Raw genomic sequence first — 27,897 nt, 5'->3', positions numbered from 1 at the left:
ATAAGCGGGATAATGTATAGAACGCCGGTCATCATGGGAAAATAAGTCCCTTCAGGGCGAAACAAGACCGCGTCATGGCGCATCGGGGTCCGGTTCGCCCTGTCGGGACTTATTTTCCCCATAATGACCGGCGTTCTATACATTATCCCTTACATAATGTTAGATTATGTGTAAGTTAAGCACAGAACTGACTGTGCGCCCAAATTTTTGTCTGTGCTCCTAAATTTTTTAACTTGGGCACACAAGTGTTCCTGAAAAAAATGTTAGTGTAGAGCCCTGTAGGCTATGCTTTAGTATGCCATATGACTTTATTCATTTCAGTTACTCCCCGTAAAGGGCTTACCATTGTTACTGTTAATTGTAAGCCTACTTTTGCAACTTAAAATGACCGAAACGGTTACCTAACTGTTTGCTTAACATGTGGAAACCTTAAGACCTGTGTTTTTGGTGGGCTGGGATTGGTGTTACCTGCGTTTGATGTGGCCACGTATCTTAATTTTGTGTGGGGGGTGTTGTGGTCTCGGGGGGGAAAGGGGGATTTTATATTTTATGTTTTTATTACACCTTGCTTATTTTTGTAACTATACAGTCTGTCAAGAAAATTCTTTTAGTAGAGAAGTCAGGTAGAGTACATTTCAATCTGCAGCAACATTTAGAAAATGGCTGAACTTTCTGTTATGTCTGTCAATATTAGAGGTCTCAATAGCCCAGTCAAACGGCACAAGTTTTTGGATTTTCTAAAAAGAAAGTGTATAGACATAGCGCTCATACAAGAAACACACCTGCGCCAGAAAGATGTGAATTGCCTACAAAATAAACATTACAAAGTAGCAGCTTCATCCAGCGACAATACCAAGACCAAGGGCACCACTATACTGATATCAAGGAAGTGCGGCCTTACCATAGATAAATGTAGCAAAGACATCACTGGAAGAGTATCTTATATATGCACCAGCCATATTAGATTAAACTTTTTTCCCAAGGTTAACTAATGAACTGCTTGCGCTTTCAGTAAGCGAATATTCTTTAATTGTTGGAGGAGATATGAATGCAGTGCTGGATTTAAAACAAGACAGGTCAGGTGCTACCCACACGACAGCTCAACAACAGGTGTCAGAGTCGTTTAAAACAACAGTGGACAGTCTGCAGACATGACATTTGGAGACTTCATAACCCAACTTGCAAAGATTACACATTCTTCTCCACGCGTCACCTATCACATTCCCGCATTGTTGTGCTCTAATGAATTGAGACCAATGTTTCCATCTATAGTTATGGATCCAGCAATCTTATCAGATCACAGCCCAATAATATCAACATTTAACTGTAATACTTCAGGGGGGAAATCTAGAAGGTGGCAATTTAACACATCTCTTCTTCAGAACACAGAATTTGACATAGAGTTTAGAGCAAAAATGGCCGAATTTCTAGTAATTAATACAGCTTCAACTACAGACCCAGCATATGTATGGCAAGCAAGGGGTTTATTAGGGATTTTACATCCTCCTTTACAGCCCATTTAAAAAGGAAAAGACAAGAAAGGATTAAAGAGTTAGAGGAACAGTGTCAATCTTTGGAGCACAAACTTAAAAGTAAATTTTCTAGAACAATTCACAATGCTCTTGTAACAAACCGAGCAGAACTAAATGATTTACTGAGAAGGAGAGCTGAATTCTTAATGCATAGAGTAAGACAAAACTATTATTCCAATGGCAGCAAACTATTTGCTCTCAAGCTAAAACAAAATGAATCCAGGGCCACAATTAATAGCATATTCACAGAGAATGGCATCTCAACAAATTACCAGGATATTAATACCACCTTCAAGTCATTTTATTCAGAATTGTATAAGTGCCCAACCAATTCCAACACAGCACAATGTCAAGAATTTCTTAGACAAGGTAGCTCCAGATTTTTAAGTCCAGATGAGGCTGAAGAATTGGGCCAACCAATCTCACTAGAGGAACTTAAAACTGCATTAAAGGGCACTAAAAAGGGCAAAACCCCAGGCTTAGACAGAATCCCATCAGAACTATTATTGCAGTATTTTGATATTCTTGGACCTACAATCCTACAAGCTTTAACCCAGCTATGGAGAGAGGCACTTTTCTACAACAAACAAATACTGCACTTATATCAGTCTTACCCAAAAAAGGCAAAGATCCAAAACATTGTGCCAGTTACAGACCTATAAGCAGAGAGGGTTAAAGCGGAGCGAGAGGCGCAAACGTTCGACAATTTCCGCGTTCGATTATTGCAAGGGGGAGGGGGGAAAATACCCCTTTATGCAGACCAGAGTAAACCCTCGCTGCACTAATGTCAATGGAGACTTGTGGAATTTTACCAATAAATTGGTCATTATGTCTTTCTGGATTTGTTGAGGGTTTTTTGGAAAATTTTGTCATAATCTGTAAGTGTTTGGGATCATTTTAAGCCTAAAAGTGTAGTTTTTTAGCGTTCGGATTTGTAATAAAATAACTTAATATCAGACCATGCTGCTGCCAGTTACTGTCCGGTTGTTAGCATGCTAGCTATCCTCTTAGCTAAGGTAACATTTTAAACGGAGAAGTGTAATTTCTTTGAAATGACAACTAGCTGAATAACATTACTTACATTAGTTAAAGTGGATAGTTTATACTCAAGTGAATTTGCAACAGTATTAAGTTTAAGCTAGGGTGACCAGACGTCCCCGGTTTCCGGGGACAGTCCCCGATTTCGGTGACCTGTCCCCGGCTGGAGCTGTCCCCGGAAAAGTCCCCGGTTTTCACTGTGACTGACAGACCCGAAATTGGAATAAAAGAAAGAAAGAAAACACTGACCAGTTGCGCACCCTTCACGCACAGACTCAAGCCAGTCAAAGCAAGCGCTCAGCTCAGACCTCCAAGATGTTCTAGAATGCCCATATTTCTGGTAGGCTATTTCGATTGGTGGAATAGCAGCGCGGTAGAATCTTTGAAATGAAACCACTTGTGCGGGGGAATTATTAAACTATTCATCACGAACGTGCCAGCTGCTCAAGTTCAGGTTAAACTAAAATTGCGGAGAACCCATCACACAGATAGCATATCATACGCAGATATCACGTGAACGGCGGGAATCTAAGCTTTCCAATGATATTAGCGCCAAATTGCTGTGATAAATGGTTTGCAGGAAAATTAACAATGAACTTATGTGACAACTAGCATCGGTAGGCCTACAACAAGCGGTTCCTGAGTAGGCTAGTCCGGTTTTGAAATTATAATGTAGGCCTATTCTCATGTAAACGATCCCCAAAACAACATTCTACATGTATTTATGCATACAATCAGCCCTGAAAAGTCAGGATATATCATGGGGAACTCCACTTGACACACACCCCATTTGGAAATTGTTTTTTTACTTTCCAGTAAGGAGAGTGGCATCTACTGTCTATAAGACAATGATGGAGGCAATTACAGGGAAACGTCCTATAATTCAAATATGGGAACGAGATTTGAATATTGGAAACGACATGATTGACTGGGAAGCGGTGTGGGATAACATTTTTCATTGCTCTAAAAACCCAAACCACCAACATATCCACTTTAACATCTGTCATAGGACATATTGGACTCCTCAGAAAAGGTTCATAACAAAAGCCATTCCAAGTCCCCACTGCACTTTCTGGAAACCAGAACAAACTGGGACCTTTCTACACATGGTATGGGAATGTGAAGAAGTACAGGAATTTTGGCACAAAATAGCAGAGACTATAGGTGACTTAATAGGCCGTCCAATTCCTGTTGACCCCATTGTCTGTTTATTGAATGATGATTCCAAACTTCAACTGTTTGAAAAACAGGAAAATCTGGCTTGCGGGGTCAACCACGGCCAAGAAAATGATAGTGCAGAGATGGTTGCCACCACACTCACTTTCTATGCAGCAGTGGATGGCTTATTTCTTGGACATTGTCCTACTTGAACTTTCTACAGCAAGGATAAACAAGGCAAAACGGAGAACCATTAACCTATGGAAAGACGCGGCTGAGCAGATCTCTGATATGTTGAACTCTATTGACAAGGAACTAGGTGATACTTCTGTAGAGACTGATTAGACATGGTGTGATTTATGTTTTTCTTTTTACTTTTATTTTGTTTTGTTCTTCTTTTAAATGTGTGGGTGTTTTTTTTTTTCTTTTCTCTCAGCAGACCGTGGGGGAAAAAATCTGATATACCTCATGGCACAGTCTACCTTACTGTAATCACAATTCATAGTTTACCCACCTCTTATTTTACCACCACACCCCTATATGTATGTATGTATGTACTATATGTGTGTATGTATGTACTGTATGTGTGTATGTATGTATCTGTATGTGTCGTGTCCCAGGTGGACTCACTGCAGTTGTTAAATATAGTATAAATGTGTGTATGTACTGTATACTGTGTGTATGTATGTATGTATGTATGTATGTATGTATGTATGTATCTATGTATTGCAGTGGTCCCCAAACTACGGCTCGCCACCTCATTTTAGGTGGCCCCCAAAACATGTCCGTGGTATATAGGATAAGGCCCGTACGGGAGTACGACATCGTCAAACTATAACCTCCGTAATTCCCCCCATTCATTCTCTATGGCGGGTCTTAACAGTACACATGTAATACTCTTTTTGTCCATTGGTGGTTGTTTTGGCGCTGTTTCGCGTTTGCCATCGAAAATGGAATGAAATGTATAGTAGGCCTACTGTACCTGCAAACAATGTAAGAGGCCTCTGCTGACTGCATCAGTGCTCAAAGTATTCTAAAAGTTTATCAATTAATTGTTAATAACTAACTAACTTCTATTCAAGTCATAGTTCTGGAACTTTCTGGTATAATTATTTATATTTTTTATTCACTCGTTCAAATATTCATACAGAGTTCACAAAGTTCTCATCAGGTGAGTGAAAGTTAGAATGGTGGTCATTTCAGTAGTCTGCCACTACTTCATATAACTCATGTAGCCATGGCCTACTGGTTAGCGCTTCGGACTTGTAACCAGAGAGTTGCCGGTTCGAACCCCAACCAGTAGGAACAGCTGAAGTGCCCTTGAGCAAGGCACCTAACCCCTCACTGCTCCCCGAGCGCCGCTGTTGTAGCAGGCAGCTCACTGCACCGGGATTAGTGTGTTCTTCACCTCACTGTATGCTGAGTGTGTTTCACTAATTTATGGATTAGGATAAATGCAGAGACCAAATTTCCCTCACAGGATCAAAACTTGTATGTATGTATGTATTAGTATGTATGTATGTATATATTAGTATTAGTATTAGTATGTATGTATGTATGTATGTATCTGTATGTGTGGTATCCCAGGTGGACTCACTGCAGTTGGCTGCTGCTCTCCAGTCTCCCACAGAGGCCCCAACAGAAGCACAGGCTTTGGCGTAGTTGCCGAGGGCGACGCACAGACACGACTGAAGCCCCGACTGGCAGTGGCATGTTTTACTGAGGCAGGCCTAAAAACAGCACAATACATTATTAAAAGTGTATTAGGTAAAATAAATAAAAAATATTATTTAAAGTATCAAATTATGTTTTAAGTGCTACTTCATACAAAAGGCTTTAGTCTGAGTACCTGATAGTATTGGTCATAGGGTATATAATGGTGACAGGGACCAAAGATCCCATTAGGGTCTCTCAGCTGGTTGCAGTGCTCCTCAGCTAATATTTCTGCAAGAGAAAGCACCAATGGAGACAATTCGATTTGTCTGTGGGGACCCTCTCCACACTACCACTGAAGTGTAATGCTATTTTGAACCTTGAGTGATTTATTTTGATGCGACTCCATGCCTTCTGCCACAAGCTATAAGCCATTTCTTTGCTAACGCAAACAAAGGTATATAGAATAAAGTAGAGTACAGTAGAATAGAGTAGAGTAGAATATAGTAGAGTAGAGTAGAATAAAGTAGAGTAGAATAGAGTAGAGTAGAATATAGTAGAGTAGAGAGAGAGTATAGTAGTGCAGACAGGGATGGGCAGTATTTCTAATACATGTTTTTAAAATACGTATTTCAAATACAAAATACTATTTTGTAATTTGTATTTTATTGAGATGATGAAAATGCCTTCGTATTTTGTATCAAAATACTTCAGTGTTGTATTTTCAAAATACTTTAAAATACTTTCTGTGAAACACTGTGAAGACATCTATCTAACTATCTATAAAGCACAAAATCTCTGTCTCTTTCTGTTTGTGGCACCCTCACATGGTCAAGCCCCTCTGCTCCAGGGGAGAGCGTTTATTTTCCTTTGCTGGACTGATTAACAGGCCCCATAGGCGTCGTCTGAATGCAACACTGTTTGAGAAGTTAGTCGTGCTTAAAGGCATCAGCTGAGGAGACACGACTAGCATAGGTTACACACACTCCTTTGCTCACACAAGGACAGCACAAGGACTTAAGTTCACAAGCTTAGATCGCAACACATGAGTTATTGAGCTGTTTTCCTTTCTTTTTTCTGTTTTACAGTTACAGCTCTCTGACCTGTGAAATATTTCAGTGCTCTGGTCTTGACAAGATACCTCAAACAAGGACATTTCCAATTTTGTACATTTTAAATAAGAAATGATTAATAATGTCAGAATTATTGGCTTCTAATTGCTGGCTTAACTGATAGGATGGTATTAATGTGACAAACTGATTTTTTTTTTTTTGTATTTACATTGATAGAGGTTGTGCACACACAAGTTTCAGGTGTATACAAAATTATTCAACTGTAATGAAACTCACCATAAGTGTGGTAGAAATGGTGTTAAATAACTTAGTTAGGTTAAAATGCTACCTAAATAAGTCATCCATTTGGATTGTTTGTCTGAGTTATTGTCACAAAACATTGTTTACACCAACAGAGTAAATACTGTCAGTATACTTAAGGAAGTGTTTCTTGAGTTACCGAACATTTTTCAGGGCTACTTTAATAGGGGAGATGGAATCGCCCTTTAGTGAGCGCAATGCGGCACAGGTCTTAACCTGCTTTATCCAGAGGGAGACATTTTTGGATGCAGTGACAAAAAGCCTATCATGGCCTGGCTGGGAAGTGTGACAGTTGTGGAGTCGGCATTCGTAGCCTGTCGCTGCAAAACAGTACATCTCCAAACTCAAATACAGTAGACTAACAGTCAAGTGGACTGTCAGAGCAGCACAAATACTAAAAGCCATGCCGAGTGTCCTGTTCGCTCTTAATCTTTCCATCACATTTGGTGCCTCTACCTAGCCACTTCGTAAATGTGTTAGTTAGTTCTGTACTTTAAAGAACAGTTTGAGTGATCACATAGCCTACGTTCAATGTTGCAATATTATCAGTAGGCCCTATGTGCAATGGACTTTTGAGCAGGATCTTACAAGAACATTTTGAAATGAATGGAAAGACACAGTGATGATGAGATTTTGCACTCAACTGTAGCCTAGGCCTGCTAGTGGTGAGTCTGTTTATTTATGACTATAGTCTATTTACTTGTATTGTAGCCTATGCAACTATTCTATTAAACGCTATGTGCTAGTCTATTAAACACTATAGGCTATGACCGCTATGGTCTTGCACTATTTTCTCCCATGATCATATAGTTTCAGTTATCCAAAAGGCTTGACGGATGCTCTTTATTATATGGCAATTTTGGAAAAATAACTGATAAAAGTGGCGTGGGGTGACCCCCTGTCAGTACTCATGCCCATCCCTGAGTGTAGAGTAGAGTATAGTAGAGTAGAATAGAGTAGAGTAGAATAAAGTAGAGTAGAGTAGGTACCGCTGTCCATGTTAATGCAGAGGGGGTTGATGTTGGGCTCACAGCTCTCTAGGGACCAGGAGAGGGCAAAGGGCTCCGCAGAGTTCTCCACTATGCCGCTGCTGGTGGTAAAGTCATCCCCTGAGTCCCCGTTAAAGTTCCCACAAAGGCCTGACACACACACACACACACACACACACACACACAAAGCACTGAAGATCACTAACGGATAATCCGGTCATTACCGGAACAGAGACACTTGACACTGCCCATTATAACACAGCATGTTCAGCCCTGATTTAATCTCCACATGACCCACTGGTGATTAAGTTCCCACAAACAAATAAAACACAAACAACAAGACAGAGACAAGACAGATTAGTAGCATAGACTACTGTCAATATAATAATAATCTCAGCAGCAACCTGCAACCAGAAATAACTGAAATACTGATTATTATTAATATTATTATTATTATTACAAGATCACTTTTATTTGTCTTTGCTATGGACCATCTTGTGAGTGAGGACTGGATTGAATTGAATTGAATTGATAATTACATTATACTAATAATAAGCTCTGCAGTCAATATAACTTACCTGTGGTGGTTCCATTTTGCTCTGTAGGCAAGGACACGTAGACCTGGATCTCGGGGGCCATTTGCACCTGTATGCTAAGGCCTGAGAGGGCCAGGACCTGAACAAACATGGAGGACTGCCAGAAAACGGTGACAAACGCTGAAAAATACACAAGCATTCAGGTGAGTTCAAACTGTATACCTCACATTTCAAAAAACACTACATTAGATACTAATACGGTAGGAGGAATCGTTTTAAAGCAGGAGTCTCAAACTCAAATGAGCTGGGGGCCAATTCTGCCAACGTCATCTGATTGGAGGGCCAGCTATTTCTGAAAATGCAATGTTCTTTTTTTCAAATACCACACAAAACTGCAAACAGAAAGTGCAAGTGTTTTTATCTAGTTTTAGACACCTGTGCTAGCAACCTTAGCTTATAAATAAAATAATGATAAAATAAATATTAATACAAATTATAAAATAAATGAAAAACATAAAAACAGGTGTGTGTGTTTCACACCAAATAAAAATATTTCCTCTCATAACTTTTTTAAACCTGGCAAACTAGGCATCAGGGTTAAGAAAGCAACACCATTGGATTTTTATATCAAAATTTCAAAAGGCCATGGCTTGAAAGTGGTCAGAGATGAAGTCCTACTGTAAATGTAAAAATCTTTGAGTAAAACAAAAGTTTATGAAGGGGGTACATTTACCCATGTAATTTGTCACTGGATGGCAAGCACCTCAAATTATGCACCTTTCAGTAAATACTGGATGAACATATTTAAGCAGGTTTACTTTCCTTTTTTCATATTACCCACATAACAAATTAACAGGAAAACACCTAAGATGTATACCAACACCTAATATGTTGTGGTTTAGTAATAGATTACTACAATATAGGCCTACAATAAAGTATTCTGGTCAAACAGTTCCTATCGCGGGTAATCATCACGATTACCACTGCAACCTCCAAGCTATGTTGGGCAGAGGGTCGAAACAAGCATGGTATGCTTAGTGGACACCGTTGTATACACGCACCTCCATTCACAGACGCACCGTGACTATCACTGTCATAGACGATCGATCATAATCTCCAAAAGGATATTCTCCTTCAGAATTAGAATAGGTGAATAACATAGCTTACCTAAGACTTCATCGCACGTGAACCAACATTTGGTGTAGGCCTATTTCTGCTTAATTTCTGCTTCAATTTCTGCAACACTATGGCCTGCATCGCTTCCGCGTCATTTCATATGCACGTCTTTGTGTTTCTCGCGTGTAATACAAGTATTTCCTGAAACCTTTGCGCAGCGATTTGGGGTTTGAATCAAGCTATGGATGTCTTGCACATAGTCTATTTTAATCAGTATCACATCGTCTATTTTAATCAGTATCGTTGTTTGTCGCAATTAATAGCCTCAAGGGCCGGATTACATTATTATTTTGTCATACGTCGCGGGCCGGAATTGGGCAGGACGCGGGCCGGATTTGGCCCGCGGGCCGGGTGTTTGAGACCCCTGCATTATGCTGTTCATATGAACTAACATAGCCACGTCATAAAGACATTATGCTGTTCATATGAACTAACATAGCCACGTCATAAAGACATTATGTTGTTCATATGAACTAACATAGCCACGCCATAAAGACATGCACCTTCACTGGGATAACATAGCTATGTCAAAGATCAGGAGGAGTCGTAGCCTGGAAATCCAGACCCAAATCTAGAAAGATTTAGGGTCTGGCTATGAGCAATAAAAATGGCCCAACTCCAGGGGCTGCACTAAGCATGCGTTTGAAAATATCATCGTCATCTCTTTAGCTCGCCTCTGGCCCGCCTATATCAGATTCACCAATGTGATTGGTGCAGCTCGGCTCCAGGGCATGGGTAATGAGCATCATTATTGATTGCCAGAGTGACTCGCTAACCAAATTCAAATTGTGTCTCTGCAGTGACTCTCGGGAGAACTCTGGATTTCCAGGGTAGAGGAGTCGGGCTTGAACCTGCAACCCTTTAAAACAGGGGTCTCAAACACCCGGCCCGCGTCCTGCCCAATTCCGGCCCGCGACGTATGACAAAATAATAATGTAATCCGGCCCTTGAGGCTATTAATTGCGACAAACAACGATACTGATTAAAATAGACGATAGATCCAGGTACGGTGACAAATCTCATGTATAGGCCTACTCTGCTCCACTATGTGCAAGACATCCATAGCTTGATTCAAACCCAAAATCGCTGCGCAAAGTTTTCAGGAAATACTTGTATTACACGCGAGAAACACAAAGACGTGCATATGAAATGACGCGGAAGCGATGCAGGCCATAGTGTTGCAGAAATTGAAGCAGAAATTAAGCAGAAATAGGCCTACACCAAATGTTGGTTCACGTGCGATGAAGTCTTAGGTAAGCTATGTTATTCCCCTATTCTAATTCTGAAGGAGAATATCCTTTTGGAGATTATGATCGATCGTCTATGACGGTGATAGTCACGGTGCGTCTGTGAATGGAGGTGCGTGTATACAACGGTGTCCACCAGACATGTGGACTCGAGTCACATGACTTGGACTCGAGTCAGACTCGAGTCATGATTTTAATGACTTCAGACTTGACTTGATAAAATTCGGCATGACTTGCGACTCGACTTGGACTTGAATACTATTCACTTGAGACTTGACTCGGACTTTGCCTCTTTGACTTGTGATGACTTGACATGTCTCGAATCAAAAACTAAATTTCCTGATCGTGGACCAGTCACCCCACAGACGCTTTCCCGCGACTAAAAAAAAAAAAAAAAAAATAGCGGAGACAAGCGGCCAGAGCACAGTACAGTACTGCCGCTACCCCCACACGCGTTACGCACTGTGTGTAGGGCACCAAGAGACAGAGGAAGGACCAACATTTAGCCAATCACTAGTAGCTTTACTGCAAACTGATTTGCACTCTTGTTAGAGAACGTTTAATGTCAAAAAGCACCAACAGCATGTTACATAAAGTTGATACTTTTCGAGTCCTCTCCATTAAGATCCAACTTGAACTTATGCTAGCCTACTGCATTTAATTGAGAACGCATCCAAGCACGCACGAGAGGGAGAGAAAATGAGTAGGTTCCAGCTGGCTTGTCATTGTTGATGATGATTGATATCTTCTTTTAAATATAAGAAACATATAAAAGGAAATCGTGAAGGCAACAAATACGAGATTAGAGGAGATTGTGAATTATCCGGTTCTCACTAGCCTACTGTACTGTTATAAACTATGAGATCCAGGTCACTATGACATAGCTGCACTCACTGTGATTTGGAAAGTGGACAAGAATATTATGAAGAGTTGTCTTTGCCTTGTGTAATGGAACTGGTCTTAATAGTCTTGAAGTATTCAATAATTTATTTACATGAAGCACATGATATGCCGATTGAAATACATTTCACTCAGCTACTGTAGCTAGGTGGCTACTGGCTACCAGGCTCATAATTCACTTTTAATTGCAAACAGAAAATGTCAAGCAAGCATCATGTCATACATGCTTCTCTTTCCAAGGGAATGAAAGCTGTTTGTGCCAACTTAATATCATGCTTATCGTTGTTAATATTGTGCTATACATGTGGCACAAACAATGTTTGAGTTTGTGGACTAGCCATAGGCTATATTTGAACGGAGCTGGTAAAAAAAGGATCATTATGAGAACGTGTGACACAATGGGCTTAAAGTGACAGTGCACCATTTACAAATGAGATAAACAGCATCAAATGTGTAGTATTTATTAAGAAATGAATACTTTAAAACAAAATTACTGTCATTATTATCTTTTAAACAATATAAAAGTGTTGACCTTGGCTTCCCTTATGAGTCGCCACTGCCAGACAGCCTAATAAATTGTTTGCAGGCAAATCTGTGGCCTAGCGCAGTGAACTGCCATCAGTCAAATTATTACTCATCCTTACAGTGGGCTCCGCAATTTGGAAAAACAATATATATATTTGCAGCTGTGCTGAGTGTTATGTAGCTATCCGTTTACAGATTACACAGGTATGCGCATGCATATGTCGTAAAAGATTACAAGACAGAAACATTGAACATATTTTAATCTGTATTTATAAACAAAAAATACTGTGGATTAGATGGAAGTGCTAAAATTATGATCGATAGTCTAATAATGGCATTATTAAGTGAAGAGTACCTGATGACTTGTTCAGGACTTGAAAAAGATTGGGACTTGGACTTGGACTCGACTTGGCTTTGATGTGACTTGGACTTGGACTCGACTTGCCCTTCTCTGTATTTACTTGGGACTTGACTTGGACTTGACTGCTAAGACTTGGGACTTACTTGTGACTTGCCAAACAGTGACTTGGTCCCACCTCTGGTGTCCACTAAGCATACCATGCTTGTTTCGACCCTCTCTGCCCAACATAGCTTGGAGGTTGCAGTGGTAATCGTGATGATAGTGTCCGTAATGGATGTGGTACAGACAGCAGGGCTAGTAGAAATAGGGCTCTAAAGAACTACAAAGTCAACCGCAATATGATGCGAACTTCTGGGTACTGCAGATTGGTGCATAATTTGAGGTGCTTGCCATCCAGTGACAAATTACATGGGTAAATTTACCCCCTTCATAAACTTTTGTTTTACTCAAAGATTTTTACATTTACAGTAGGACTTCATCTCTGACCACTTTCAAGCCATGGCCTTTTGAAATTTTGATATAAAAATCCAATGGTGTTGCTTTCTTAACCCTGATGCCTAGTTTGCCAGGTTTAAAAAAGTTATGAGAGGAAATATTTTTATTTGGTGTGAAACACACACACCTGTTTTTATGTTTTTCATTTATTTTATAATTTGTATTAATATTTATTTTATCATTATTTTATTTATAAGCTAAGGTTGCTAGCACAGGTGTCTAAAACTAGATAAAAACACTTGCACTTTCTGTTTGCAGTTTTGTGTGGTATTTGAAAAAAAGAACATTGCATTTTCAGAAATAGCTGGCCCTCCAATCAGATGACGTTGGCAGAATTGGCCCCCAGCTCATTTGAGTTTGAGACCCCTGGCATAATGGCTTTATTACGTGGCAATGTTAATTCATATGAACAACATAATGTCTTTATGACGTGGTTATGATAGTCCTATGAAGCAGCATGATGTTTTTAAGTTGTGGTTTTGTTAATCTTATGAAGCTGCATTCAGGTAAAGTGTTTCTGGTTTCCTACCAGTTCGATGCAACTCTCTGATTTCTTCTTTCTGAAACATCACCCTTGAGAGGGAGAAGACATAGCTCTCCTGACCAATACAAAGAAAAGGGAATTTAGGTTTGAAATTATTTCATGAGACATTACGGAACCTTGAGAATGCAAGAGAGGATCAAGCATGTGTCTAGTTCCCAGGGAAACATGACACTGCAGTACATAGTACCGATGAAAAAGTTGGAAACATGTAACTCTCCTGACTTACATGGTAAATCTTCAACTCCACTCTCTGCAGTTTGATGGCACTCTCTGAAAAGTGCACCGTGAGTGTCCAGTTCAAGCCCTGCACACAGCAGAGGAGACAAAGGTAGTCTTAGAGCACTTACACACAGACACACACACACACACACACACACACCCTCTCTCTTTATCTCTCTAACACAAGCATTCAAGCCCTGCACACCAGGGGAGACAAAGACTTTCTCTCTCTAACACAGACACTCACACACTGATGGAACAAAGCTGTGTAAATCGTTAAACTACTTTACACCTTTTCTAGTTTAGAGGTCCAGTGTGGGTCAAGAAAGCTGAAATCTCCATCCCAATTAATTTCCCACAAACCTGTGCTGCCATGTAAGAGCATTTGCCTGGCAGTCTGAAGTGTTTGCCATCGAAAGACGTCACAAACTGGGACTCAACGGAGCATTTCTTAGGACAGATGTCTTCAGAACACCGCCATTTTCCAGACACACACTCACTGGCAGGGAGAGACAGATGAGAGAGAGAAAGAGAGAGTGAGTGAGTGTCTGAGTGAGAGGGATACAGTTACAATTTTGAAAGATGTTTATTGTCAAGACGTTTCACTGTGGTTTATTTTACAAATATGAAATATGACAGAAGTTTAATGTTAATGATAGTTAGCCTATGACTTGATTGAGGCATTAAATGCTACTTATTATTTGTCAGGATAGCCTACTGTTTCAATGGTTTCTTTTAAAAATATGAGCTATGACAGCTATGTTATAAATTCCATCCCATGATACTGTTTTACTGGTTTATTTGACAAATAATTTATATAGACCTGCTCTATAAGTACCTTATATCTGTTTGAAATTGTTTTGAGAGCCTATTGATCTCAGAATAAAGGAAGGTCCACCACATCCAGTGTTTGTGAATATATTTAACTGAATTTATTAAACGTAGCTGGATACCAATGAACACATGTCTCTTATAACCACAATAGTCATTTTAGCAACACCATATTTTGGGTGGCACACGAAGACCCAGTGTTTTCCTGTCTGGCCCACTTGGTACTGAACAGCCCTGCTCTATACTAAAGTAGTTCCTCCCCATGTCTGGTATATGGTTCCTGTACTCTACATTAGTTCCTCACCATGTCTGGTATATGGTTCCTGTATTCTGCATTAGTTCCTCATAATGTCTGGTATTTGGTTCATGTACTTTACAGTATTTCCTCACCATGACTGCATTTGGATCCTTAAGTACTTTGTCACAATGTCTGGCATTTGGTTCCTCATCTCTACATTAGCTCCTCATAATGTCTGGTATTTGGTTCATGTAGTCTACATTAGTTCCTAATAATGTGTGGTATTTGGTTCATGTACTTTACAGTATTTCCTCACCATGTCTGGCATTTGGTTGCTTAAGTAGTTCCTCACCATGTCTGGTACGTATATGGTTCCAGTACTCTACATTAGTTCCTCACCATGTCTGGCACTTGGTTCCTCTGTGGGTTCCTGGTGGGTAGCTGCTGCCGCCGTACACACAGGGACACTCAGCCACACTCACACAGTCGTGGCCCTCGGCATGGTCATTCAGTACCGTACCTGAACACAAAAAACACTAACAATAAAACCTCAAACACACACATGGCATGGTCATTCAGTACCTTACCTGAGCACGAAAAACACTAACAGTAAAACCTCAAACACACATGGCATGGTCATTCAGTTCCGTAACTGAACACAAAAAACACTATCAATAAAACCTCAAACACACACACACACATAGCATGGTCATTCAGTACCCTACCTTGACACAAAAAACACTAACAATAAAACCTCAAACACACACACACACATGGTCATTCAGTACCCTACCTGAACACAAAAAACACTAACAATAAAACCTCAAACATACACAAACACATAGCATGGTCATTCAGTACCGTAACTGAACACAACACACAGCACTGTCATTCAATACCTTACCTATTGTCAACACCCCATAGAATGGATGTGTTAAAACGTCTTAAATGCAAAATATTTATGCAAAAACGAATGGAACTTAACGTTAGTGCTGTCTGTTAACATAGTCTTATCTAAAGTTACTGTTCATGCACACTAATCTCTTGGTAACATTTACAGGCAATGGATTAATGACTGAATGAATAATCAATATCCAGCTAAATAAAAGATCAATTATTAACTAGAAAAGCATTTCCTGAAGGAAATACAGTGCATGAAAATGCAAAAATATGATGTAAAATATCATACAGAGTAAAAACAAACTATATTGGTTGCTAGGTAGATGAGGTTTAATATAGTTGGAATGACTGAACAAATAAGTGGATAGTTTAAATTGTTAAATTATTTAGGTAGATAGTTGACGATAACTGACACTTGGAATGGCTCTAATGTTTGCTAGCAGTTATGCTAACTATGTTAACAAAGATAATAATATTAACCAAGTTACTATGCTAACTAGCATGCTAACAATGTTAAAATGCTAAGTATGTTAACCATGTTACTTAGCTGACTTAGCTAATCATTTTAAGCAGTTTTACTAAAAATGCTAACTAGCATGCTAGCATGCTAACCATGTGACTTAGCTAACCATGCTAATCATTTTAAGCAGTTTTGCTAAAAATGCTAACTAGCATGTTAACATGCTAGCATGCTAACCATGTGACTTAGCTAATCATTTTTAGCAGTTTTGCTAAAAATGCTAACTAGCATGCTAACATGCTAGCATGCCTATGCTAACCATGTGACTTAGCTAACTTAGCTAATCATTTTTAGCAGTTTTGTTAAACATGCTAACTAGCATGCTAACATGCTAGCATGCTAACTATGCTAACCATGTGACTTAGCTAACTTAGCTAATCATTTTAAGCAGTTTTGCTAAAAATGCTAATTAGCATGCTAACTATGCTAGCATGCTAACTATGCTAACCATGCTACTTAGCTAACTTAGCTAACTAGCTACAGTGGGTAGGAGTAATAGTTGATGACAAGTAACAGTTACAATGGCTGAACAGTTAAAAAGTTCAGTAGTTTAAAGGGTTAAATTGTTTAACAGTAAAATATTATAGTGAGGACTTTTATTTTGAAACAGTTTTTGGCAGAGGAAGCAGTTGAACAGGATGTGTAGTCTTAATAGGGCCAGTTTGTATGCTTAAAGCCTGAGACTGGCAGTTGGTCCAGGTGGCCCGAACACCTGCCATAGGATTCTAATTGCTTAACGGCTCTATTGTGATGTCATCAGCCCATGTTAAGTCTATGGGGAAATTTTGACTAGTTTTTAATTAATAGTTTAAAAAGTATAAAAGTTACAAAGCTGAAAAATACATAGCACCCATGTCCCAAGTAAGACCTACGTAACATAGTTTGAATGAAGTTTCTACGTTAAACGGTTGAAGCTGCATTAAATGCGTTAGAAGAAGAATAAGAACTAGAAAAGCATTTCCTGAAGGAAATACAGTGCATGAAAATGCAAAAATATGATGTAAAATATCATACAGAGTAAAAACAAACTATATTGGTTGCTAAGTAGATGAGGTTTAATATAGTTGGAATGACTGAACAGTTAAATAGGTGGATAGTTTAAATGGTTAAATTATTTAGGTAGATAGTTGACGATAACTGACAGTTGGAATGGCTCTAATGTTTGCTAGCAGTTATGCTAACTATGTTAACAAAGATAATAATGTTAACAAAGTTACTATGCTAACTAGCATGCTAACATGCTAGCATGCTAACCATGTTACTTAGCTAATCGTTTTTAGTAGTTTTGCTAAAAATGCTAACTAGCATGCTAACATGCTAGCGCTAGCATGCTAACCATGCTAACCACGTTACTTAGCTGACTTAGCTAATCGTTTTTAGCAGTTTTGCTAAAAATGCTAACTAGCATGCTAACATGCTAGCATGCTAACCACGTTACTTAGCTGACTTAGCTAATCGTTTTTAGCAGTTTTGCTAAAAATGCTAACTAGCATGCTAACATGCTAGCATGCTAACCATGTTACTTAGCTAACTTAGCTAACTAGCTACAGTGGGTAGGAGTCATAGTTGATGACAAGTAACAGTTACAATGGCTGAACAGTTAAAAAGTTCAGTAGTTTAAAGGGTTACATTGTTTAACAGTAAAATATTATAGTGAGGACTTTTATTTTGAAACAGTTTTTGGCAGAGGAAGCAGTTGAACAGGATGTGTAGTCTTAATAGGGCCAGTTTGTATGCTTAAAGCCTGAGACTGGCAGTTGGTCCAGGTGGCCTGAACACCTGCCATAGGATTCTAATTGCTTAACGGCTCTATTGTGATGTCATCAGCCCATGTTAAGTCTATGGGGAAATTTTGACTAGTTTTTAATTAATAGTTTAAAAAGTATAAAAGTTACAAAGCTGAAAAATACATAGCACCCATGTCCCAAGTAAGACCTACGTAACATAGTTTGAATGACGTTTCTACGTTAAACGGTTGAAGCTGCATTAAATGCGTTAGAAGAAGAATAAGAACTAGAAAAGCATTTCCTGAAGGAAATACAGTGCATGAAAATGCAAAAATATGATGTAAAATATCATACAGAGTAAAAACAAACTATATTGGTTGCTAGGTAGATGAGGTTTAATATAGTTGGAATGACTGAACAGTTAAATAAGTGGATAGTTTAAATGGTTAAATTATTTAGGTAGATAGTTGACGATAACTGACACTTGGAATGGCTCTAATGTTTGCTAGCAGTTATGCTAACTATATTAACAAAGATAATAATGTTAACCAAGTTACTATGCTAACTAGCATGCTAACAATGTTAAAATGCTAAGTATGCTAACCATGTGACTTAGCTAACTTAGTTAATCATTTTTAGCAGTTATGCTAACTATGCTAACTAACATGCTAACAATGTTAACCATGTTACTTAGCTGACTTAGCTCATCATTTTAAGCAGTTTTGCTAAAAATGCTAACTAACATGCTAGCATGCTAACCATGTGACTTAGCTAACTTAGCTAATCATTTTAAGCAGTTTTGCTATAAATGCTAACTAGCATGCTAACATGCTAGCATGCTAACTATGCTAACCATGTGACTTAGCTAACTTAGCTAATCATTTTTAGTAGTTTTGCTAAAAATGCTAACTAGCATGCTAACATGCTTGCATGCTAACTATGCTAACCATATGACTTAGCTAACTTAGCTAATCATTTTTAGCAGTTTTGCTAAAAATGCTAACTAGCATGCTAACATGCTAGCATGCTAACATGCTAGCATGCTAACTATGCTAACCATGTGACTTAGCTAACTTAGCTAATCATTTTAAGCAGTTTTGTTAAAAATGCTAACTAGCATGCTAACATGCTAGCATGCTAACTATGCTAACCATGTGACTTAGCTAACTTAGCTAATCATTTTAAGCAGTTTTGCTAAAAATGCTAACTAGCATGCTAACATGCTAGCATGCTAACTATGCTAACCATGTTACTTAGCTAACTTAGCTAACTAGCTACAGTGGGTAGGAGTCATAGTTGATGACAAGTAACAGTTACAATGGCTGAACAGTTAAAAAGTTCAGTAGTTTAAAGGGTTGAATTGTTTAACAGTGAAATATTGTAGTGAGGACTTTTATTTTGAAACAGTTTTTGGCAGAGGAAGCAGTTGAACAGGATGTGTAGTCTTAATAGGGCCAGTTTGTATGCTTAAAGCCTGAGACTGGCAGTTGGTCCAGGTGGCCCGAACACCTGCCATAGGATTCTAATTGCTTAACGGCCGTATTGTGATGTCATAATCATAATGTTAAGTCAATGGGGAAATTTTGATTAGTTTTTAATTAATAGTTTAAAAAGTATAAAAGTTACAAAGTTGAAAAATACATAGCACCCATGTCCTAAGTAAGACCTACGTAACATAGTTTGAATGAAGTTTCTACGTTAAACGGTTGAAGCTGCATTAAATGCGTTAGAAGAAGAAGAAGAACTAGAAAAGCATTTCCTGAAGGAAATACAGTGCATGAAAATGCAAAAATATAACGTAAAAAAATCATACAGAGTAAAAACAAACTGTATTGGTTGCTAAGTAGATGAGGTTTAATATAGTTGGAATGACTGAACAGTTAAATAGGTGGATAGTTTAAATGGTTAAATTATTTAGGTAGATAGTTGACGATAACTGACAGTTGGAATGGCTCTAATGTTTGCTAGCAGTTATGCTAACTATGTTAACAAAGATAATAATGTTAACCAAGTATGCTAACTAGCATGCTAACAATGTTAAAATGCTAAGTATGCTAACCATGTGACTTAGCTAACTTAGCTAATCATTTTTAGCAGTTATGCTAACTAGCATGCTAACTATGCTAACCATGTGACTTAGCTAATCATTTTTAGCAGTTTTGCTAAAAATGCTAACTAGCATGCTAACATGCTAGCATGCTAACTATGCTAACCACATTACTTAGCTAACTTAGCTAATCATTTTAAGCAGTTTTGCTAAAAAATGCTAACTAGCATGCTAGCATGCTAACTATGCTAACCACATTACTTAGCTAACTTAGCTAATCATTTTAAGCAGTTTTGCTAAAAATGCTAACTAGCATGCTAACATGCTAGCATGCTAACTATGCTAACCATGTTACTTAGCTAACTTAGCTAATCATTTTTAGCAGTTTTGTTAAAAATGCTAACTAGCATGCTAACATGCTAACTATGCTAACCACATTACTTAGCTAACTTAGCTAATCATTTTAAGCAGTTTTGCTAAAAATGCTAACTAGCATGCTAACATGCTAGCATGCTAATTATGCTAACCACGTGACTTAGCTAACTTAGCTAACTAGCTACAGTGGGTAGGAGTCATAGTTGATGACAAGTAACAGTTACAATGGCCGAACAGTTAGTAGTTTAAAAGGTTAAATTGTTTAACAGTAAAATATTATAGTGAGGACTTTTATTTTGAAACAGTTTTTGGCAGAGGAAGCAGTTGAACAGGATGTGTAGTCTTAATAGGGCCAGTTTGTATGCTTAAAGCCTGAGACTGGCAGTTGGTCCAGGTGGCCCGAACACCTGCCATAGGAGTCTAATTGCTTAACGGCTCTATTGTGATGTCATCAGCCCATGTTAAGTCTATGGGGAAATTTTGACTAGTTTTTAATTAATAGTTTAAAAAGTATAAAAGTTACAAAGTTGAAAAATACAAAGCCCACATGGTCCTAAGTAAGACCTACGTAACATAGTTTGAATGAAGTTTCTACGTTAAACGGTTTAAGCTGCATTAACTGCGTTAGAAGAAGAAGAATAATAAGAAGAACTAGAAAACGCAATTCCAGGGAATTACCAGTGCATGAAAATGCAAAACATATGGTGTGAAATATATTGTTAAAACAGATGATGTGCTAATTGGCAACCAACATGATGAGGTTTAATACAGTTGAAATGACTGAACTAAGTAGATGAGGTTTAATATAGTTGGAATGACTGAACTAGGTAGATGAGGTTTAATATAGTTGGAATGACTGAACAGATAGGTGGATAGTTTAAAAGGTTAAATTATTTGCTAGGTAGACGAGGTTTAATATAGTTGGAATGACTGGACAGTTAAATAGGTGGATAGTTTAAATGGTTAAATTATCTGCTAGGTAGATGAGATTTAATATAGTTGGAATGACTGAACTAGGTAGATGAGGTTTAATATAGTTGGAATGACTGAACAGTTAAATAGGTGGATAGTGTAAAAGGTTAAATTATTTGCTAGGTAGATGAGGTTTAATAGTTGGAATGACTGAACTAGGTAGATGAGGTTTAATATAGCCTGGCCACCTGGCCTAGGATTCTAATTGCTTATCGGCAGTCTTAATAGAGCCATATCGTATGCTTAAAGCCTGAGACAGAGTATATAGTTTTAAAAATGTAGATAGTGTAATGGATGTTGATAGGCAGATTGGTTAATGGATGTTGATGGATAGTTTAATGGGTGGATGAGTGAATGGTTTGAAGAGGATGAATGGATAGAAAGTTGGTTGAAATGTGCCTTATATCCTTGTAGAATGGAGAGACACAGAGAGAATTGGCCTAGTTCAGCAGAAAGCAGTTGATACAGGTGCAATCAGTTGAACTGATTCTTTGATGGGGCCTAGATTTGCAGCTGGAAGTTGATACAGGTGCAAATCGCATGCTAACAATGCTAAAATGCTAACTATGCTAACCATGTTACTTAGCTAACCTAGCTAATCATTTTTAGCAGTTATGCTAACTATGCTAACTAGCATGTTAACTATGCTAACCATGTTACTTAGCTAACTTAGCTAATCATTTTTAACAGTTATGCTAACTATGTTAACTAACATGCTAGCATGCTAACTATGCTAACCATATTACTTAGCTAACTTAGCTAATCATTTTTAGCAGTTATGCTAACTATGCTAACTAGCATGCTAACATGATAGCATGCTAACTATGCTAACCATGTTACTTAGCTTACTTAGCTAATCATTTTTAGCAGTTTTGCTAAAAATGCTAACAATCTTAGCAATGCTAACATGCTAACTATGCTAACCATGCTAACTAGCTACAGTAGGTAGGAGTCATAGTTGATGACAAGTAACAGTTACAATGGCTGAACAGTTAAAAAGTTCAGTAGTTTAAAGGCTTAAATTGTTTAACAGTGAAATATTGTAGTGAGGACTTTTATTTTGAAACAGTTTTTGGCAGAGGAAGCAGTTGAACAGGATGTGTAGTCTTAATAGGGCCAGTTTGTATGCTTAAAGCCTGAGACTGGCAGTTGATGCAGGTGGCCCAAACACCTGCCATAGGATTCTAATTGCTTAACGGCTCTATTGTGATGTCATCAGCCCATGTTAAGTCTATGGGGAAATTTTGAGTAGTTTTTAATTAATAGTTTAAAAAGTATAAAAGTTACAAAGATGAAAAATACATAGCCCACATGTCCTAAGTAAGACCTACGTAACATAGTTTGAATGAAGTTTCTACGTTAAACGGTTGAAGCTGCATTAACTGCGTTAGAAGAAGAAGAATAAGAAGAAGAAGAAGAAAATGCCTAGGAAGAACAGTACAGTGCATTTTCATGCACTGTAAAAAGCCTTGGAAGAACAGTACAGTGCATTTTCATGCACTGTAATAAGAAGAAGCCTAGGAAGAACAGTACAGTGCATTTTCATGCACTGTAATAAGAAGCCTAGGAAGAACAGTACAGTGCATTTTCATGCACTGTAATAAGAAGAAGAAGAATAAGAAGCCTAGGAAGAACAGTACAGTGCATTTTCATGCACTGTAAAAAGCCTTGGAATAACAGTACAGTGCATTTTCATGCACTGTAACTAGAGAATGTAATTCCAGGGAATTACGAGTGCATGAAAATGGAAAAATGGTTGCGGAATGAAATATTGTTAAATATATTGTCTAAAATATAATCTAAGTAAAAAGATGGAGGTCAGATAGAGAAAAAAGCTGGGGGGGGAGTCATCAATTGATGACAACTGACAGTTGGAATGGCCGAACAGTTAAATAGTTGAGTAGTTTAAATAGTTAAATTATTTTATAGCGAATTATTGTATTGAGGACTTATTTTTAAGTTGAAGTTGTTGAGGACAGAGGAAACAGTTGGCGGGAGTTGTAGTTGATGACGACTGACAGTTGGAATGGCCGAACAGTTAAATAGTTGGATAGTTAAAATGGTTAAATTATTTAAAATGGAATTATTGTAGTGAGGAGTTTTATTTTGAAACAGTTGTGGTCAGGGGAAACAGTTGACGGGAGTCAAAGTTGATAACAACTGACTGTTGCTAGAGTAGTTATGGTGGTTGCTATGCTGGTTGCTAGGTTAATGATGTTGGTTGCTAGGTTTTAACTGTGAATGTGGTTGCTAGGCTGTTGCTAGGGTACTTGAAGTCGTTGCTAGGTTGTTGCTAGGGTGTCCATGGTGGCTACTATCAGAAAAAAAGGAGTTACTACAGTGGTTTGCTAGTATAATTATCTTGGTTGCTATGGAAACAGTTGAACAGTTAAATAGTTGGATAGTTTAAATGGTTAAATTATTTAATAGGGAATTATTGTAGTGGAGACTTTTATTTTGAAACAGTTGTGGGCAGAGGAAACAGTTGAACAGGATCTGTAGTCTTAAGAGAGCCAGATTGTATGCTTAAAGCCTGAGACAGACAGTTGCTGGAGGTGGCCGGCAACACTTGGCATAGGATTCCAAGTGCCCTATTGTGATGCCATAATCGGCAATGTTAAGTCTATGGGGACATTTTTAATAGTTTTTAATTAATAGTTCAAAAAGTATAAAAGTTACAAATATGAAAAATACATTCCACACCTGTCCTAAGTAAGACCTACGTAACACAGTTTGAATGAAGTTTCTACATTAAACGGTTGAAGCAGCATTAAATGCGGAAAAAGCGTTAGAAGAAGAATAATAACTAGAAATGCAATTCCAAGGAATTACCAGTGCATGAAAATGCTAAAGTTGTGATGTAAAATATCATGTATAGTTAAAACAGATAATACAGAGATGGTTACTACGGTGATGCTAGGATAGACATGGTGGTTGCATAGCTTAATAAAAATTGATAGTTTAAAAGTAGACTGTTTAAAAGCTGAATGTAGATAGTTTAAAAGTTGTTGATAGACAGCTAGTTTAATAGATAGTTTAATGATAGTTTAAAAGTAGACCGTTTAAAATTTGAAGGTAAATAGTTTAAAAGTTGTTGACAGACTGGAAGTTTAATGAATGTTGATATTCAAATAGTTTAATGGCTGTGTATAGGTAGATATTTGACGATAACTGAAAGTTGGAATGGCTCTAATGTTTGCTAGCAGTTATGCTAAGATTTTTAACTATGCTAACCATGCTACTTAGCTAATGTTTTATAGCAGTCCTAGCAATGCTAACCTGCTAACCATGCTACTTAGCTAACGTTTTCTAGCAGTTTAATGAATGTTGATATTCAAATAGTTTAATGGCTGTGTATAGGTAGATATTTGACGATAACTGAAAGTTGGAATGGCTCTAATGTTTGCTAGCAGTTATGCTAAGATTTGTAATTCTGCTAACCATGCTACTTAGCTAATGTTTTATAGTAGTGCTAGCAATGCTAACATGCTAACCATGCTACTTAACTAACTTAACTAACATTTTCTAGCAGTTTTGCTAAACATTTTCTAGCAGTTTTGCTAAACATGCTAACTATTCTAGCAATGCTAACATGCTAACTATATTAACCATGTGACTTAGTTAACCAAGCTTATCATTTTTAATAGTTATGCTAACTATGCTAACTAACATGCTAACTATGTTAACCATGTTACTTAGCTAATCATTTTTAGTAGTTATGCTAACTATGCTAACTATCATGTTAACATGCTAACTATGCTAACCATGTTACTTAGCTAACCTAGCTAATCATTTTTAGCAGTTTTGCTAAAAATGCTAACTAGCATGCTAACATGTTAGCATGCTAACCATGTTACTTAGCTAACTTAGCTAATCATTTTTAGCAGTTATGCTAACTAGCATGCTAACATGCTAGCATGTTAACTATGCTAACCATGTTACTTAGCTAACCTAGCTAATCATTTTTAGCAGTTTTGCTAAAAATGCTAACTAACATGTTAGCATGCTAACTATGCTAACCATATGACTTAGCTAACCTAGCAATGCTAACATGCTAACTAACTACAGTGGGTAGGAGTCATAGTTGATGAAAAATGTTGACAGTTGACAAGTTAAAAGTTGTTGATAGACTGCTAGTGAATGTATATAGTTTAAAAGTTTAAAAGTTGAATGTAGATAGTTTAAAAGTTGTTGATAGACAGCTAGTTTAATAGATAGATAGTTTAATGATAGTTTAAAAGTAGACCGTTTAAAAGTTGAATGTAAAAAGTTCAGTAGTTTAATGGGTTACATTGTTTAACAGTGGATTATTGTAGTGAGGACTTTTATTTTGAAACAGTTTTGGGCAGAGGAAACAGTTGAATAGGATGTGTAGTCTTAATTGACCCAGATTGTATGCTTAAAGCCTGAGGCTACAGGTGGCCTGAACACCTGCCATAGGATTCTAATTGCTTAACGGCCGTATTATGATGTCACAATCGGCAATGTTAAGTCTATGGGGATTTTTTAAAAGTTGTTCTTTAATAGTTTAAAAAGTATAAAAGTTGAAAAGACATAGCAGCTTGGTCCGTTTGAAGACCTACGTTACAAAGTTTGAACGAAGTTTCTAAGTTAAACTGTTCAAGAGAAATTGCGTACGGAAAAAGTGGTAAGCGGAAGAAGAAGTTGTTGAAGTTGCCTAGGAAGAACAGTACAGTGCATGAAAATGAACTAGAAAACGCAATTCCAGGGAATTACCAGTGCATGAAAATGCAAAACATATGGTGTGAAATATATTGTTAAAACAGATGATGTGCTAATTGGCAACCAACATGATGAGGTTTAATATAGTTCAAATGACTGAGCTAGATAGATGAGGTTTAATATAGTTGGAATGACTGAACTAGGTAGATGAGGTTTAATATAGTTGGAATGACTGAACAGTTAAATAGGTGGATAGTTTAAAAGGTTAAATTATTTGCTAGGTAGACAAAGTTTAATATAGTTGGAATGACTGGACAGTTAAATAGGTGGATAGTTCAAATGGTTAAATTATTTGCTAGGTAGATGAGGTTTAATATAGTTGGAATGACTGAACTAGGTAGATGAGGTTTAATATAGTTGGACTGACTGAACAGTCAAATAGGTGGATAGTTTAAAAGGTTAGACTGAGAAACTGATAGGGTGCAGGTGGCCTGGCCACCTGGCCTAGGATTCTAATTGCTTAACGGCAGTCTTAATAGAGCCATATTGTATGCTTAAAGCCTGAGACAGAGTATATAGTTTAAAAGTTAAATGTAGATAGTGCAATGGATGTTGATAGACAGAAAGTTGAATGGATGTAGATAGGCAGATTGTTTAATGGATGTTGATGGATAGTTTAATGGGTGGATGAGTGAATGGTTTGAAAAGGATGAATGGATAGAAAGTTGGATGAAATGTGTCTTATATCCTTGTAGAATGGAGAAACACAGAGAGAGTTGGTCTAGTTCAGTAGAAAGCAGTTGATACAGGTGCAATCAGTTGAACTGATTCTTTGATGGGGCCTAGATGAGCAGCTGGAAGATGAAACAGGTGCAAATCAAGTTAGTCCATTGTGATGTCATCAGCCCATGTTAAGTCTATGGGGAAATTTTGAGTAGTTTTTAATTAATAGTTTAAAAAGTATAAAAGTTACAAAGATGAAAAATACAAAGCCCCCATGTCCTAAGTAAGACCTACATAACATAGTTTGAATGAAGTTTCTACGTTGAAGCTGCATTAAATGCGTTAGCGGAAAAATAAGAAGCCTAGGAAGAACAGTACAGTGCATTTTCATGCACTGTAATAAAGAAAATGTCCCTCAGCAGATCATTGTAGAGTTAGTGTGTAGTGTATGGTGGTGGTATGTTCTAAGGGCCTCTCAGATGACATCAGCTGGGCCTAAAGGTCATGACCTCTGACCTTGTGGGCACACACAGGTGCTGGTCACGTCCTGGTCGCCCGCTCGGGAGGTGGGGTTGGAGCAGGTGGGGGTAAAGGCGTTTCCCAGCTCCTGATAGGTCAGCTCTCCTGGGCAGTCCGGGGCGGCTGGAGGTGACAGGAGAACGAGATGAATGTGTGTGTGTGTGTATCTGTGTGTGTGTGTGTGTATCTGTGTGTTTGTGTGTGTGTATCTCTGTGTGTGTGTGTGTGTGTGTGTGTGTGTGTGTGTGTGTGTCTGTGTGGGTGTTTGGTGTGTGTGTATCTGTGTGTGTGTATCTGTGTGTATCTCTGTGTGTGTGTGTGTGTATCTCTGTGTGTGTGTGTGTGTGTATCTGTGTGTGTGTGTGTGTATCTGTGTGTGTGTGTGTGTGTCTGTGTGTGTGTGTGTGTGTGTGTGTGTGTGTGTATCTGTTTGTCTGTGTGGGTGTGTGTGTTTGGTCGTCCTGTGTGTGTGTGTGTGTGTGTGTGTGTATCTGTGTGTGTGTGTGTCTGTGTGTGTGTGTGTGTCTGTGTGTCTATTGTCTATTGCAGCACCTGTCTACCTGTGTCTACCTGTCCAGGTAAAAGCCAAAGAGCCTCTCAGAGCTAGGTACATAAT

At 38.1% G+C, this 27,897-nt stretch overlaps 1 protein-coding gene across 1 annotated transcript in view; it reads right to left on the bottom strand.

Annotated features, from left to right (window-relative positions):
- LOC121697867 (von Willebrand factor-like) overlaps positions 1–27,897 on the bottom strand; it is a 169,119-nt gene that overhangs the window by 137,580 nt on the left and 3,642 nt on the right. Inside the window, exons 7-15 of the mRNA XM_042079654.1 lie at positions 27,279–27,404; positions 15,215–15,335; positions 14,110–14,245; positions 13,754–13,831; positions 13,513–13,582; positions 8,322–8,459; positions 7,744–7,893; positions 5,578–5,672; positions 5,326–5,458 (exon numbers count right to left, since the gene is read on the bottom strand). Of these exons, the coding sequence (XP_041935588.1) occupies positions 5,326–5,458; positions 5,578–5,672; positions 7,744–7,893; positions 8,322–8,459; positions 13,513–13,582; positions 13,754–13,831; positions 14,110–14,245; positions 15,215–15,335; positions 27,279–27,404 (1,047 nt within the window). The remainder of the gene's footprint in view (positions 1–5,325; positions 5,459–5,577; positions 5,673–7,743; positions 7,894–8,321; positions 8,460–13,512; positions 13,583–13,753; positions 13,832–14,109; positions 14,246–15,214; positions 15,336–27,278; positions 27,405–27,897) is intronic.

The sequence above is a fragment of the Alosa sapidissima genome, chromosome 22, assembly GCF_018492685.1.
Source record: "Alosa sapidissima isolate fAloSap1 chromosome 22, fAloSap1.pri, whole genome shotgun sequence".
NCBI lineage: Eukaryota > Metazoa > Chordata > Actinopteri > Clupeiformes > Clupeidae > Alosa > Alosa sapidissima.
Note: the sequence above shows the minus strand (reverse complement) of the source record. Positions and strands in the feature narration are given on the sequence as shown.